The sequence below is a fragment of the Dermacentor albipictus genome, chromosome 10 (genome assembly GCF_038994185.2).
Source record: "Dermacentor albipictus isolate Rhodes 1998 colony chromosome 10, USDA_Dalb.pri_finalv2, whole genome shotgun sequence".
NCBI classification, from domain to species: domain Eukaryota; kingdom Metazoa; phylum Arthropoda; class Arachnida; order Ixodida; family Ixodidae; genus Dermacentor; species Dermacentor albipictus.
The window spans coordinates 54,570,449-54,584,981 of NC_091830.1; the positions used below are offsets into that span (position 1 = coordinate 54,570,449).

General features: G+C 42.0%; 1 protein-coding gene and 1 long non-coding RNA gene across 4 annotated transcripts in view; one reads left to right on the forward strand and one right to left on the reverse strand.

Moving 5' to 3' along the window:
• LOC135907670 (papilin-like) overlaps window positions 1–10,094 on the forward strand; it is a 45,615-nt gene extending 35,521 nt beyond the window's left edge. For all 3 annotated transcript variants that reach the window (XM_065439371.2, XM_065439372.2, XM_070527081.1), the window contains 4 exons: window positions 501–656; window positions 4,248–4,415; window positions 6,954–8,178; window positions 9,844–10,094. In XM_065439371.2, coding sequence (XP_065295443.2) covers window positions 501–656; window positions 4,248–4,415; window positions 6,954–8,178; window positions 9,844–9,868 — 1,574 coding nt within the window. In that variant the 3' untranslated portion in view covers window positions 9,869–10,094. The remainder of the gene's footprint in view (window positions 1–500; window positions 657–4,247; window positions 4,416–6,953; window positions 8,179–9,843) is intronic.
• Window positions 665–14,533, reverse strand: part of LOC139050553 (uncharacterized) — a 51,076-nt gene continuing 37,207 nt past the window's right edge. The window contains exons 2-3 of the long non-coding RNA XR_011508948.1: window positions 3,306–3,426; window positions 665–731 (exon numbers count right to left, since the gene is read on the reverse strand). This is a non-coding gene — a long non-coding RNA (uncharacterized lncRNA). The remainder of the gene's footprint in view (window positions 732–3,305; window positions 3,427–14,533) is intronic.

Genomic DNA, 14,533 nt, shown 5'->3' on the forward strand with positions numbered 1-14,533 from the left:
TGTGAAGCAAAAGAATTGAAGGATTACATAATGTTATTTTGAATCAAGTTATTCGAATTTTATTGGCAGCAAGTGTACTTGCATAAAAGGAGAAATATCATTAATAACGGGAAATAAGATATTTAATTCGAGGTCATTGCTACCTACCATAGCGAAGGAAAAAGAATTTTTCTGAATATTCGAACTATGCCCCGGTTACTCAATGCCGCAGGTGGGGGCCTAGTAAGGTATTTTACAAGTAAAAGTATGAATGAATGAATAAATAAATAAATAAATAAATAAAGTTTTCACATCACTTCTTTCTTTGCACACGTATTCCTCTAAACGTGTGAACATGTTCCCGAAGTTAAAAAAGCTACAGACGATAATAGTACCTTTCTCCTGCATGTAGATTTGGTTTGCATCTCCGTGTTAGGAGGCCAACAAAATAAAACATACATGCTTATTGTTTGAATGAATGCATATATGCATGGTCTCTTTTTCACTCTCTCTTTGTGAAGATTCAAGGTGCATCATATTTTTTCCCGGATCCCCAAACGACTACTGCAAAGCACGAAGATTTTACTTCGATATGAGACGTCGTCTTTGTATGCCTACCTGCTCAAAATGGGCACCATTTGAGTCAAGATCTGAGTGCAATGTCTTGTGTAGAAGCGGTAAGGAACTTTGTTTTCATCTATTTGCTTTCACTCTCAACCATATGTGCACCGGCATCCAGGCTTCTTTGGCTCCTGTAAAGATAATTTTTGTGTATGTATGAAAAAGATCAATTCGTCGATGTCACTCATTCGTTAAATTGTATGTTCCCCTACTTATTTGCTTCGTCACGAACCAATGTACGATCTGCTCATTAGTGGTAATTATGGTACATCAATGCCCGTCGAGAATTATATAGCAGAAGCATGTACAGCAGACGAAATAAATGAAAATGCGTAATGTTCCGTACACCCACTGGTCGCGCGGAAGCGCACCCCGCTTTGAACTTATCTGACCTCGAATTTGTTCCTTGAAGGGAAAGAGTAGCTGGGTACGCAGTTATGAATTCACTGCATTCCTGTCGTCGGCGGAGTTGCCTCTTTGTGAGATAGTGCCCTTCCCTGGGCCACAGCCCGACACACGTGACAGATGTCAAGTCTTCTTTATCTGTCTAAGTAGTGCTACCAGAAGTCGCAAATTTTACCATGAGAGCAAGGAAAGGTATGAGGTAGATAATGCACTAACAGCGGACAAGCATTCCAATGGCGTTCCCCAAAAATAGGTTCCAAATTTCAGAAAATGTGAAAAATGAGCCATAGAAGCGATTTTCTCTGGCTTATTCTTACTGCAATATCGTGCTGAAAACATTACAATATTGAAAAAGTGTGAGGCAATTGATGATATTCTAATGCTTAAGGCGCGTTATCCTGGGAATTCACAACTGCTTCAAGGCATGTGAAAAACTAGCCGTTCTAATTTACAAAGTGCGATGACTTTCGCCACTTTCACCATGATCACCGAAACATAACTGTCAAATAGAGCAACTTTCGTTCTCCAAGCGCACGTACATTGCTAACATGACAGTCTTACCCCACTGCCAGGTTAGTAAGAAGCGTAGGGCATTGCCAATTACAGGAATAAAACCTTGGGCCAGACAAAATGACCACTATATAGGAAAATGTAGATATAGAGCCCTTGTACGAAACTTCACGCTTGAAATAAAAATGGGAGCGTCACCAAAAGCTCGCGAAAAGATCCGTTAATATACAAAAACAAAAAAAAACGAAAGTAAGGACACGCCGCCGATAAAGCTGGCCTCCACAGTACTTCCGACAATTAAAAATAAATGGTAAGTACATCATAGTTCTCGCTGTTGGTAAAGTCGCAAAGCTTGTTTCTCTTTGGTTTGGTATCTTGATCCACTTCGCACATTTCACTTGCTACACCTATTTTTTCTTCTTAGATCGAACTTGCTCAGCACTTGCTACGCCAATTTCTCTGCTGCAGTACAGATATATATATGTAGACGCATTTCAATTCAACGGAGGAACTCGTTGTGAAACGTTTTTTACTTCCTACGTTTTGCTCCTTCATCCAGTTTGAATGCTTAAAAACTACTGGTTTCGCAAAAACAGGCATTTCTTGTATATATACATGCAAATATTAAATATATATATATATATATATATATATATATATATATATATATATATATATATATATATATATATATATATATATATATATATATATATATATAGATATATATATATGTATATATATATATATATATATATATATATATATATATACAATGAGATGAATATTTCATAACAGCGTGGTTTTACAATGGGAAAGTCCTAATTCAAATTATTGGTCTGATGTTCATGTATGAGCATTACGGTTCTGATCAAGTGTAAACTTATAAGAGTAGAAAAACTGGGGGGTGGCAGTGTGGCGCCTCCCCTCCGCCGTAGCATATTGTCCACGATGTATTTTTTTACATTATAAACTGAACTACTGACCTTACCAATGCGATTAAAGAGGCCCTGAGCCACCCCTCGTGTTTGGTGAATAAGCACAGTCCCCGAATTGCATGCGCGAACCTCTAACCCAAATTTTACATTCATGCGGCCGCTTGGGTTTCGCAAACGGAGCGCCAAGCCATCTTCTTTTCAATAGAAGCCTGCTCCTCGCTCTTTCCTGGACGCTTTATTTCGTAATATAGCATAGTCCCATATGCTGCTACAATTATCCAGTAGTTGACATCAATGATAATGGGTGTTTATATCAGTGGGCTTCTTCTTATTCTCCCTGTGTGTACTTATTACCGCAGTTGAATAAACAGGAGGAAGTAAGCAAAAATCTAGTTTCAAATGTTCATAATAACTAAATACTTCAGGAAAAAGCGGACTATCGTCTTGTCGTGCTCGGCCGTGGCAGCCCTTGTTGTAACTATGCGTTGGCCACACTGCTTATCGCTGTCGCAGCCGTTGGCACTCGCTAGTTTCGGCTAGTTTCAAACACTCAACTGTGCTCGAAACACGCAAAATATAAGGTCAGACCCTACACGCGTGCTGCGAGCTCGCCCTTATTCGTGGCCGCTCCTGGTTAGACGCCTTGACAGACTTCGATTCGTAGAGATTGATAGCGCTTCAAAATGCAGAAGTTGTATGTGCCTACTGTCCGTCACTCAAACAGGCGCTGGACAAAGCCTGTCCTTCACAACGTAGCACTGCCATGGAGGAGCCTGGCACTGGCACGTATATGAGCGCGAGCGCGCACTCTGGCCCTGTTTTGCACAACGCAAACGCCGCAGTTGCATGTACCTGAGGCCTCCTACGTAGCGTAGATACTGCGGCAGCCACGGGGTGCCGCCACCAGTCCACTGGCTCAGCGCAGTGCGGCTTGCTGGGGACAACCGCGTGTTGCGCGTCGTAGACGTCAAATCTGAAATAGTGGATTGTGCGTGAACATCCCTAACGCAATTTAAACTTCGTGCCATAGTGACGTTCAGTAGATGGACGATTGTGGGTACACTCCCCTCAACCGTAGCCTTCGCAGAGCAAATGATTGAAGAAAGAGTAGAAGTACTGCGAATAGTATGTATGACTGTCAATAACTCCACTTTTGCTGAACGCACTGAGGTAATTTTTGCGGCAAAGTATTACTGAAATAGTGTACTCAAACTTCATGTGCATTTCTCTACTCAGATAAAGAGTGGTTCAGGGTCCCTTCAGTGAAATGGGTTCTACTGCAGCTACCCTCCGCGGGTCGCTCTTGGACCACATCCTCAGGCTCTGCCGCTATTCAGTGCTGCTGCTGCTTATGCCACAGTGTTTTTGCCATAACGGGTACAGTATGCATGACCCTCCGCGACAAGGACCGGTGGCCAGTTCTGTTATTCTCGCGGTTCGGCAAGCCTGGATGTTGATGACTGCTGGGTCTAATTTTAAAAATACAGTGCCGGCAGTGCTCCATATCTAACATGAGAATAAGCAAACACTAACATTGTAACTGTGCCAATGTATCCTTAGGTTAGGAGGAAGTTTTCTGTAACCGTTGGACATCTTCACAATTCATGAATAAGGAAACAATGCGCCCGACTATGAAGTTCTATTATCTCATACGAACCTTGGTACATATCCCTGAAAACCTGTCTTCTAGTGAACAACGCAACTAGGTGTACCAAACATGCAAAAAGTCTGTTCAGAGAGAGTCAACATCTTGTGGTTATGCAAGGATACTTCTGTTTGTTCCTCTCATTTCAGTTTTTGTGTGCTTTATTGAACGCCGAAACGCACTCTGCAAAACTCGTCGCAGTGTCACCGTCTTCTATTACGACTTCCACAAAGGAAAGTGCGTTAACGGTAAAGCGTGCGAATACAGAGGAAACAACTTCCCAACAGCAGAAGAGTGTGAACGAACTTGTAGTCCAAGTAAGTATGCATACAAGGCTCGCCACTCTGTAGCTAAATTCAAGTTGCCACAAACTTGGAAGTGTAGGCTTATTAGAAAAAATGCAGTTAAACAAATTAGGAAAACACCCTTATTATATTTCTATTATTACTGAGAATGGGCACTCAATTTTTACACATATGTGTATATTTTTTTACGTGAAGGACGCTCAGGTAACTTCCTAGAGTGTTGGTACAGTTATGTAACTATACTTTTGGAGATAGACCTTGTAAGAATAATGTGTGCATATTTAGGTAAAAATAGGCGTATAAAGGTTTGGAACGTACACGCAGTGAAGTGTATATCTGAATTTCTGAATAATAATAATGAATCAGGAAGTCACTACGTTGGTACGCCTACGACCAGTTTTAGCCTAACTATGTGACCAGTTGTTGGTGTATATTTCATTTTATTTACTTGCGCTTATCAATTTTTTTTTTACTATACAAAGCGATGTGCGAATAGATGCACATGGACTTATTAAAACTTAGTTATTACCAAAATTCGCTTACCACATTTGTTCTGCCTAATCCGTGATTAAATTTGTTAGTTCATGCATGCATTATTGCAATATTAGTCATCCGGCTACTGAGGGTTCTATAGAAACGATACGAAGGAAATTATGTCTGTTTGAGATCATTGCAATTTTCGGAAACCAGGGCAATGACCGACAAGAAATAACAAGTAATGGCAAGTCGTTTCACTACTATGCTGCTGACACTAGAAAGGCTTGTAATTTAATTCTCTGTGCCATTAAAGTTCGATGTCGCTGTAGTCGCAACGTTACGGATAGCAGTGAAATAATATAGCAAATGTTGATCACAATTGTACAGAAGGTATTAGAGTCATAATTCCTTCTCACATTTTGATATGTGGTGGTACAGCGCTCTTAACAGACAAGGAAAAGAACGCAAAAATTCACAAGCACCAATTGTTCGCAACCCAACATCCTTCACTTCGAAAATATGGCCTGATTTCCGTTATTATGACCTCCACGGCGTGGTACATGGCAAATAAATAGTAGTGAAGTACAAATGCATTAGCACATAATACTCAAGATTATCAATGCAACTGTAATGTTATCTTAATAATGAAACACTGTTCTGTCACCTCATTTTATTCTTTTCTTAGTGCTCACTCGCTCAATGAGCAGACAAGAAGCGCAACAACATTTAAAGAAACACGAATCTATCTGGAGAGATACGATCTAGATCTGGCTGTTCTCTTGCGCTTTGTGCGCGAACCTAATTCCTTAAGTTAGTATGTGCAGCGTACGATAGTACTGTTGGCTTTATTTTTATAAGAGGCACAAAAAGATATAATGACTAAGTGTTCAGATTTTTCACAAACACTATGATTAAGATATTTTCGTTCGTAACCCTGCATGCAGTTCTTATGTTCGCACTACCATAAATGACATTTCTATTTGGCTACTACTGTACAGCACGATAACTCAACCGAGACGCTTTATAATTTATTGCGCGATAGGTCATTCAAATGAACAATCAACTGAATATATATGGGTACTTTAATATCTTGCTTTATGTATTTAACTGATTACACTAACAGAATTATCACTATATATAATGTTCACAGTATTTAGCTACTGTCACTGAAGGTAAATTTAATAAAGCAAATTATACGGTGTAAGCTATGCAATTGCCACACGTTTTGTTCTTAATGTAGTGGTTTGAAATATTTCTTTAAACTAAAAGAAGAAATTTAGATCACGCAGGCACGAAAGCAGAGTTTAAGAACACGGAACACATTTTTTTCTGTTGCGCGCGAGGTTTCGACAACACATTCCCTACGAAGCATTCACAATCCGGCAAGTAAAAATTTTTCAAGGATATTTTTTTCTAGTGATATGTAGACACACAACTCTGAAAACTTATTTTTGTAGTATTGTATCATCATCATCATCATCATCATCAGCCTGGTTACGCCCACAGCAGGGCAAAGGCCTCTCCCATATTTCTCCAACGACCCCGGTCATGTACTAATTGTGGCCACGCCGTCCCTGCAAACTTCTTAATCTCATCCGCCCACCTAACTTTCTGCCGCCCCCTGCTACGCTTCCCTTCCCTTGGAATCCAGTCCGTAACCCTTAATGACCATCGGTTATCTTCCCTCCTCATTACATGTCCTGCCCATGCCCATTTCTTTTTCTTGATTTCAACTAAGATGTCATTAACTCGCGTTTGTTCCCTCACCCAATCAATCAAGTATTGTATAGTTTTCCCTATTTATCACACTGAGTTATAGTGTCGCGGAACGCTAACAACATTAAGAGTAAATATAATTGGGCACTACGAATGCGAGAAATGCGGTTTCTAGAAAAAAATTCGCCCAGACAAATTCTTGTTTCTTCTCCAGATTCTGGACCATTTTCGTTGACAAGCACGAATTCAGAACACTATTTTCGCTTTGTAACATATATTTTAACTTGCCTGTGTCTACTCTAATGAAGTTAGCCGGTGTATTCCACATGCATCTCTAATGACAAATTTATAAAACAGTCACAGGTGAACACGAGCAGGCGCTGGACAGCGGCCCCCATATCATTGCAAGCCCATCAATGCTGTCCAATCCAGTATACCCGATGCAGTACCAGCCGAATACAATAGCGGTGCCACCCCCTCTGCCGCCTCTCCCGGTGCGTCATGCGAACAAACCTATATCACCACTGCTGAGACCTGAAGCTGAGCATGTGTACCCGGAAGACTCAGCCGTTCGAATTCTTTCACCGTTGAACTTTTCTTCAGGGACGCCGGTTCAACAGTCGGTCACAACACAGCAAATGTACCCAGCCATAGTGCAGAAACAAAGTAGCACACTGAAGGCGTCGCCAATTGACCAGGTACCGACACAGCAAAAATTCAACGGCGTAGTTGTTCCAACTAAACACCCCCAGCCACAGATTGCTGTGGCATCCCCACTAAACCATGAGGTCGGCCAGCCACATGTGATTGTGGCTCCAGTATCGGCCACGAAAAATGCAACACTGCTAAAGTCGATTACCTCAGCGATCAGATCTGTCAAGCAGGAACACTTGAGTTCACCTGTGTTGTCGTCCTTTCAACAGCAGGTCAGCCATCAGCATTTAAGTACACCGATGCTGCCTTTAAAGAAACAAGCCGTAACAGATCAAAAGATGCGCGTACCAGCACCACTACCGCTTAGAAAGCATATCTCTCAACAGCAGGAGAATACCGCTGTGCTCGCACCGATTACCCAGGAGGCGACCTTGAAGCAGGTCAAAACGTTAGCGGTACCGCAGACACAACAGGTGGCGCAGCACAAGCTGAATTCCCAAGTTGTATTACTGACTGAGCGGCCGTCATCACAGCAGGTACCGAATAATCTAATATCGCTACCTGCTCAACAAATAGTCACGCGGCATAACCTAGATGCACAAACTGTATCACACATAGAACAAACGAAAGTGCAGGAACAAACAGAGGCCCACAAATTATCAGTAGTTCCACAGACAGTCACACAGCAAGTACTGACCACGTCCACAGCAACACAAATTGGTCACCAAAGCAAGCTGCTCCCAATACCGACACGAGCCGTCTCCCAAATACAAGCACAGACCACGCAACAGCAACTCAGTACAGCTATGGGCTCACCGACTCCGCAGCTCGTAACCCAGCAACACCTTGCAAGTCCCGTCGGTCCACCACTTCAGCATTGGACCGCTCCACAGCAGGTCAGCAGCCAGATGTTTCCACTTTTTCCCAGGTAAGAACTAGATCATCCCTTAACATTTCATTTTTGTCTTGTTCGTGTTACATTATCAGGATACGCAGGCTTTTTATCTCCAAAAACCCTCCCGCATGCATTGATAGTTCTCCCAGGGCTACGTTTGATTTCTCCAAATGGCTTGCCTTTTGATTCTCACCCTGAAGGATATATATATTTATATATATGCGCTATACACAGATACATGTGTGCACATCGACGAGAATATAAAACCTATTGTTTGATGATTTCATCTACATTGAGAAATTGGGAAAAAAATTTGCCAGCCACAAAGAATCTCATGAATTGAAAATGTCCGCCATGTTTTCTTCACAAATTGCAAGTTCACAGTTTCCCGCTAAATATGACGAATTATTTTCGCATGCATTAATGCTGAACCGCATAAATCTAAAATTTCCGAAAGCCATATTTTGATGCAAAAAAGAGCTACTATTATTCGGAAAATGAGGCATCCGCCTAACCGTAGCTAAGTGCTACAAAGGAAACCCATACGGGTTCCCGAAAAAGAAAGCGTCGCAGATGAAGAAAAATTCCTGCTGTTTCGGGACTCGAGACTGTGACCAACGCCTTTCCAGGGCAGTTGGTCTACCATCTGAGCTAACCGCGTGGCTAGCAGATGGCAGGCGATGCGAATTTATGAACAACTCACAAGCAAAGTCAAGAGTTTGACGTAATAGTTCTGCGGAAAGCTGGAAGGTGGAGAGAAGTAATTAATAAAGGGTAAATAAGACATCCACCCAAAGGTAGCTAAATGCTACAAAGGAAAACCATATTGGCTCCTCGAAAGTAAAGATTCGCAGTGTAAGAACAATTAGTCATGATCCGGGATTCCTACTCGGGACCAGAGCCTCTCTGGGGCAGTCACTTTCTAGCACTTTGGCACGTTTGGGTGGATGTCTTATTTTCCCTTTATTAATTACTTCTCTCCACTTGCGGCCTTCCGCAGAACTATTACGACAAACTCTTGTGTTTGCCATTTAGTTGTTGATAAATTCAACTTCGCCGGCCATTTGCTAGCCGCCCGGTTAGTTTAGGTGGTAGAGCATGTCCCCGCTGAAGGCGGTGGTCCACGGGTTGGAGTCCCGGACCAGGACGAATTTTTATTAAACTGCAAAACTGTTCTTTCGAGGAACCCGTGTGGGTTTCCTTTGTAACACTTTGCTACATATGGGTGGGTGTGTCATTTTCCATTTTTTTTTACTTCTGTCCCTCTTGCAGGTTTCCGCAGCACTATTACGTCAAAAAAGGAGCAATACATAATAGCGAGCAAAATTTCCAGACAAGGTAGACTGAGTATTGTAGCATGGCGGACGTCATTTTTTTTCTTAATTATCTTTCTGAATCACTACCCTGCTTTTGATTACTAGCACTGAGATATAGCTGAGCGTCATCCTAACAAAATCAATTTTTCTGGGAGTATTTTTTCTATGTAGAGATTACGTGAAAACGAATCGCAGACAAAGCCAACACTTTTGTGACAATAGCCGCATGGGAAGTGCATTTAGCAACTATTGCTTTTCATAGTGTGCCCTTCATCCACATGGAGTAGTAGGCTGGAATCAGAACAGCTGTGACTAACTACTCTGACTTAGAAAAGTCATTTTTGTACTTAGTTTCTTTTTCTACATATTTCTTTCTTTGTAGGCCATGGCCTTTCGGTTTCCGGTGATACTCAGCGAACACATTGTCAAATACAAGTTTGCAGGATGAAAAAGGAGGACAGAAATATCTCTATGCAATGACGAGAATTGAACAACACCCTTGTTCTGGAACATCTTATTTCACTGGAACAATAATTGCATAACATATTATACCAATGAATACCTCTCATTCACCGCGTCAACGTCTTCAATATCCTCTCCTGCTACATACCATTAGAACTTTTAAGAGAAGATAGTAAAGATGTCCAAAGAATTTTTTGTACTCAGTTTTTCTACTGTCAGTGCACCAGGCATCACCAAATGATTTCTCTTCTGTTTCAAACATTCTTTAATAATACTCAACACTGATTTAATGGAGAACACCATTTATAGCCAGTGAAGCGTATTTTTCATAGGCTTGAACTAAAACTACAAATAAAATAAGAGCATGCATTTGTTACGACAAAAAGCAATATTCAGGAACCGAGAATGTTAAGTAATTCTACGCATGAGCGTCTCGAAAAAACAAAACACCTGAGTGGCCGCTGATTATTGTTTGAAAAACAAACAAAACTTCTGCAGAAGCACTACTCGACTGCGCATTCTGGTGTGGATCTTGCCATGATCTTGGTTAGCTACGAATTTCGGATATGGTTAGTTCCTTTGTTTAAGTTATGTGACTACTTCATGTGTTAACACCGTTATTAAAGTACACAACGTTAATAAGCAATTTCAGAACCTCATACAGAGGAAGCACCAGATAAGATTACAGGAATATTAGTTTTCAGTCTTATTCGATGCCCCGTTTTTCAGGAATAAACCTATTGAAGAGTGGCAGTCATCTGCAGATATACGCCTAAGATTGGCCACATGGGAAGAGCGAATACTTAAAGAAATATAGGACTTTCGGAGGTTGCTGCAGTTATGCTTTTTACACACGCACTTTCTGGAACGGGATTACCGGCCACCTCCTATGACACGCTAGGAGCACCGCATTGGAAGCAAGAAATCTGAGTATCAATTCGCTCAATTTTATTTTCCTTCCATGGGTTACATGGGCGCTTCTTCTAAATTATGACAACTAATTCTGCAGTTTCACAAAAGAAATGCTCGTGCTGTCAATGACCATATGAATGCCATGTATTCAGATATGGAGTTCATCGTAGAAGAGTCAGGGCAGATGTGCCGTTATTGCTTCTGTCAAGGTCTTCAGGAAGGACATGCCGTACCGGTTAGTACGTGTAAACTTCAGCAACTGCACATCTCACTGGCATTTTGTAACACTTTTCCTGTAAAGTGATCTCAAAGCATTTTTTATTCGACATATGCTTTGATCGTAAATGGCGACGCACTTTTGTAGCCTGCTGCTACCCTGAAGCGTAAATCTAATGTTTCCCGCGAGCACGTCAACGTCTGCAACAATTTTTACGGCGTTGTTTTTTACGTGCATTGAAATAGGATAAATCGACTGTTCCTAACTGGGTCAGATTGTGCCTCGAAGGTAAAACTGCAACATTCGACGAAATCGAAAGGACATGTAATATGTTTCTAACATTGATGAAAGAATCGCTGGCAATGGTATACAAAGCTTTATTAGCATAGAAATTAGAAATTACACTTGACACCCCCCGAAGCAGATATTTTCTCTTGTCGAGTAAACCCTGTCTTTACACATGTGCTTGAAGCAAGTGGAAATTTGTATGTGTGCATGCATTAATGTTCCTCCGTTTTCAAGACACGAGATAGGGGAAGAATAAAAGCTGAATTACTTCCTAGGCTAAAAAAATTACCGACGATTACGTTACTTCCTAATGCGAAATTTGAGCGCAGCAAATATGCTGTTTCACCTTTTCCATAGATTGAGGCAAAAAAATCGAGCAACACATGTATGCGCTATCACAGATTTTTTTTTTATTTTTCACACGTATCGCTTTAACAATGACTCCACTAACAGTTCTTGACAGTCATGAAAGAAGCTTTGTGGTCGGAGAAATAGACTGATATATGTTCGACTTGGTACACCAATGCTTGATTCTCAAAGACGAGATCTATACAAGTGCCTGGCGAGGTTGTCACAGCCGTGGGACGCGTTACGATGGCTCTCTGATTGCCACCGCACAGGGCGAACGGCAGCGGCAATTTCGGCTCGGGCGGTGCACATATACAGATCCGCCGCCACCGATCTGGCTCTCTGATTGCCACCGCACAGGGGTTGCATTGGAGGAGGTGCGAAGAAAGGAATTAAGTTCGAGCCGGCGCTTTGACAACCGGAGACTCGCAGGAAGAGGGGGGAGGGGGGCGGCGTGTACACCCAGCGGCAAACGATGGGGGCAGAAGCGCGCGCAGCAAGCGGACAACACGATAAAGGGAGGAGGGAAGAGATAGCAGCGACTGACTGATGCCGCTGACGCCGATAGTGAGTCAACCCCAGCTGCGGAGTTGGTTTCAGGGACAACGCCGCCGATGCCGACACAAACAATATGATACCCTCGCTTCCGCAGCGCTAAGAACCAGGTCTAGCCGTGGGAAGGTGGTCACGTATTCGTCGACGTGCCGGGGCCTACGTGAAATAACCGGCGAGTCGGCAACTGAAGAGCACCCTATCCGCCACACAAGAACAGGGGGGGGGGGGACCCTTTGCTCCTCTTTCTGCATGGCGGCGACGGTGTTCTATGCAGTCACGTTATGTTGACTCTCTAGCGGCGTCAGCGGCATCCGGCGGTATCAGTCGGTCGCTGCTAGCGCTGGGGAGATGAAAGGGGGGCGGAGCTGGTTACGAGGCCGACGACAACGCCGACGACGACGCGAAACCCAGGAACGGACGCCAAAGAGCTGCGCTCTAAAACGGAAGAAATATGTGCCTGCAGAGCATATTTTGTGCACAGCAATGAACACGATAAGACCTGGATACAGCAACAGCAGAACATTACCGGCACGGAAAAGAACGAACTGGCGTCCAATGCCGGTGCCCAGTAGGTTAGAAAGTATGATGCAAAAAAGAGAACATAGAGTTTCCTTACGTTACGTCAAGTTCGCCATTCAAGGTGTACCAAATATTTCGAGCCAATTTCCCTAGAGAAAGCAAACTCCCAGTGCTTAATTTGCATTTTAACGTACATGGAACCGTCAGTGGAGGCGGCTTGGTTCGTTTTCATGCCAGTAATGTACTCCTGATTCTGTCTCTAGACCTTATTATCGTCGCTACTGTGCACGCAAAATATGTGCTTCAGGCTATATATATATATATATATATATATATATATATATATATATATATATATATATATATATATATATATATATATATATATGGAAGCTCCAGCGTTCTTCCTATATGAAAGTTCTCACTTCACCACAGTTTTTGATCGGGGTTCTGCGATATCATTTCTTGGACAATGGAAAAAAATATGATACGCAACATGCCCATGCCTGTGGATCTAGATAGAACGGAGTGTACCATGACCATCATATGAAAAAGCGCAAGCAAAGTACTCTAGGAACATCGACTACGCCCTTGTGTAGTGTACTTTGTCCGAGCATAGCGTATAATAATTAACTTGTGCTACATGATGAGGAAGTAGTAATGAAAATGTTGTAGTAAGTAGAGCGTACAACTCTTGCGAAGCAAGGCACGGCTGAACCTTACCAGCGCTAGTTCGAACATAGGGGTAGTGATAACGTGAGCCACAGTTCATTTTTAATTTTAGTCATCTTAACTTCAATGCAAAATAATGCAGCTGTTCTAGCCCAATATTTCGAAACTGGAAAATTACAAGAGACGCGCTATAATGGTATTTTTGGAACGCTTAGTCAATACGTTCTGCACAAGTCGGTACAGCTGTGCTCAGTAAATGAATCGGGTATTCAACATGCATTTATGCAAATAAGTGTTTGTCGCGAAGGGTAGAAATGATGTGGCTGATAAAACTAAATTGTGTAGCATAGTAAGTTTTCAAATACATGTTTAGCTTAGGCATGCCTTGAAGTGAATGTCCTAAGAAATCCAGACAAGACGGTTCAGTGTGAGGAACTTGTCAGTGAAACACTTTCGTATTCTGGAACCTTGCGGAAGCCATTACTATAGAGAGCGTTTCAGTTAACTTGGACCCAGCTATGAAAAGTAGGTGTAAGCTACACGAATGTAGCCAACTCAGTACTCTCCTGTTCTTTGTTGAGAAGCTCACCCTACATTTTATAATATTTATAGTATGTGGTATAAAGATTATATATAGTATAGACATAGATATATTTACTTTCAATAGTATATTTTATTACAGATGTTTTTATCATATATTTACACTGCTTATTGAAACGCGACAGATGTCAGAGAAAAAGATGGCGTAGTCAATTTGTGAAATATTCAACAACGCATGCCTTCCTCTTGGTTTCTTCTTGTGTCCTTGTTTTGTTGCGCTATACAGATACATAAAAATGCTGTTTTCATTTCTAAAGGCGACAGGAAACCGAGCCTAATGTCAGCAAAGCTCAGAATTATTTTTCGGGAGCGCGCAAAATCTCCTCGGCCACCGTGATATAACCTTGTGTGATATACCGCAGCGCTGAGCTGCTTCTTGTATAATGTAGGAGAGTCGATTGTAAAGCCGAACTGCATGGTTGGGCACATGTATTTAAGATAATGCAGTTGATATGTGCAATGAAAACTTGTCGAAGCTTTCATGCTTGCTTTATACGTA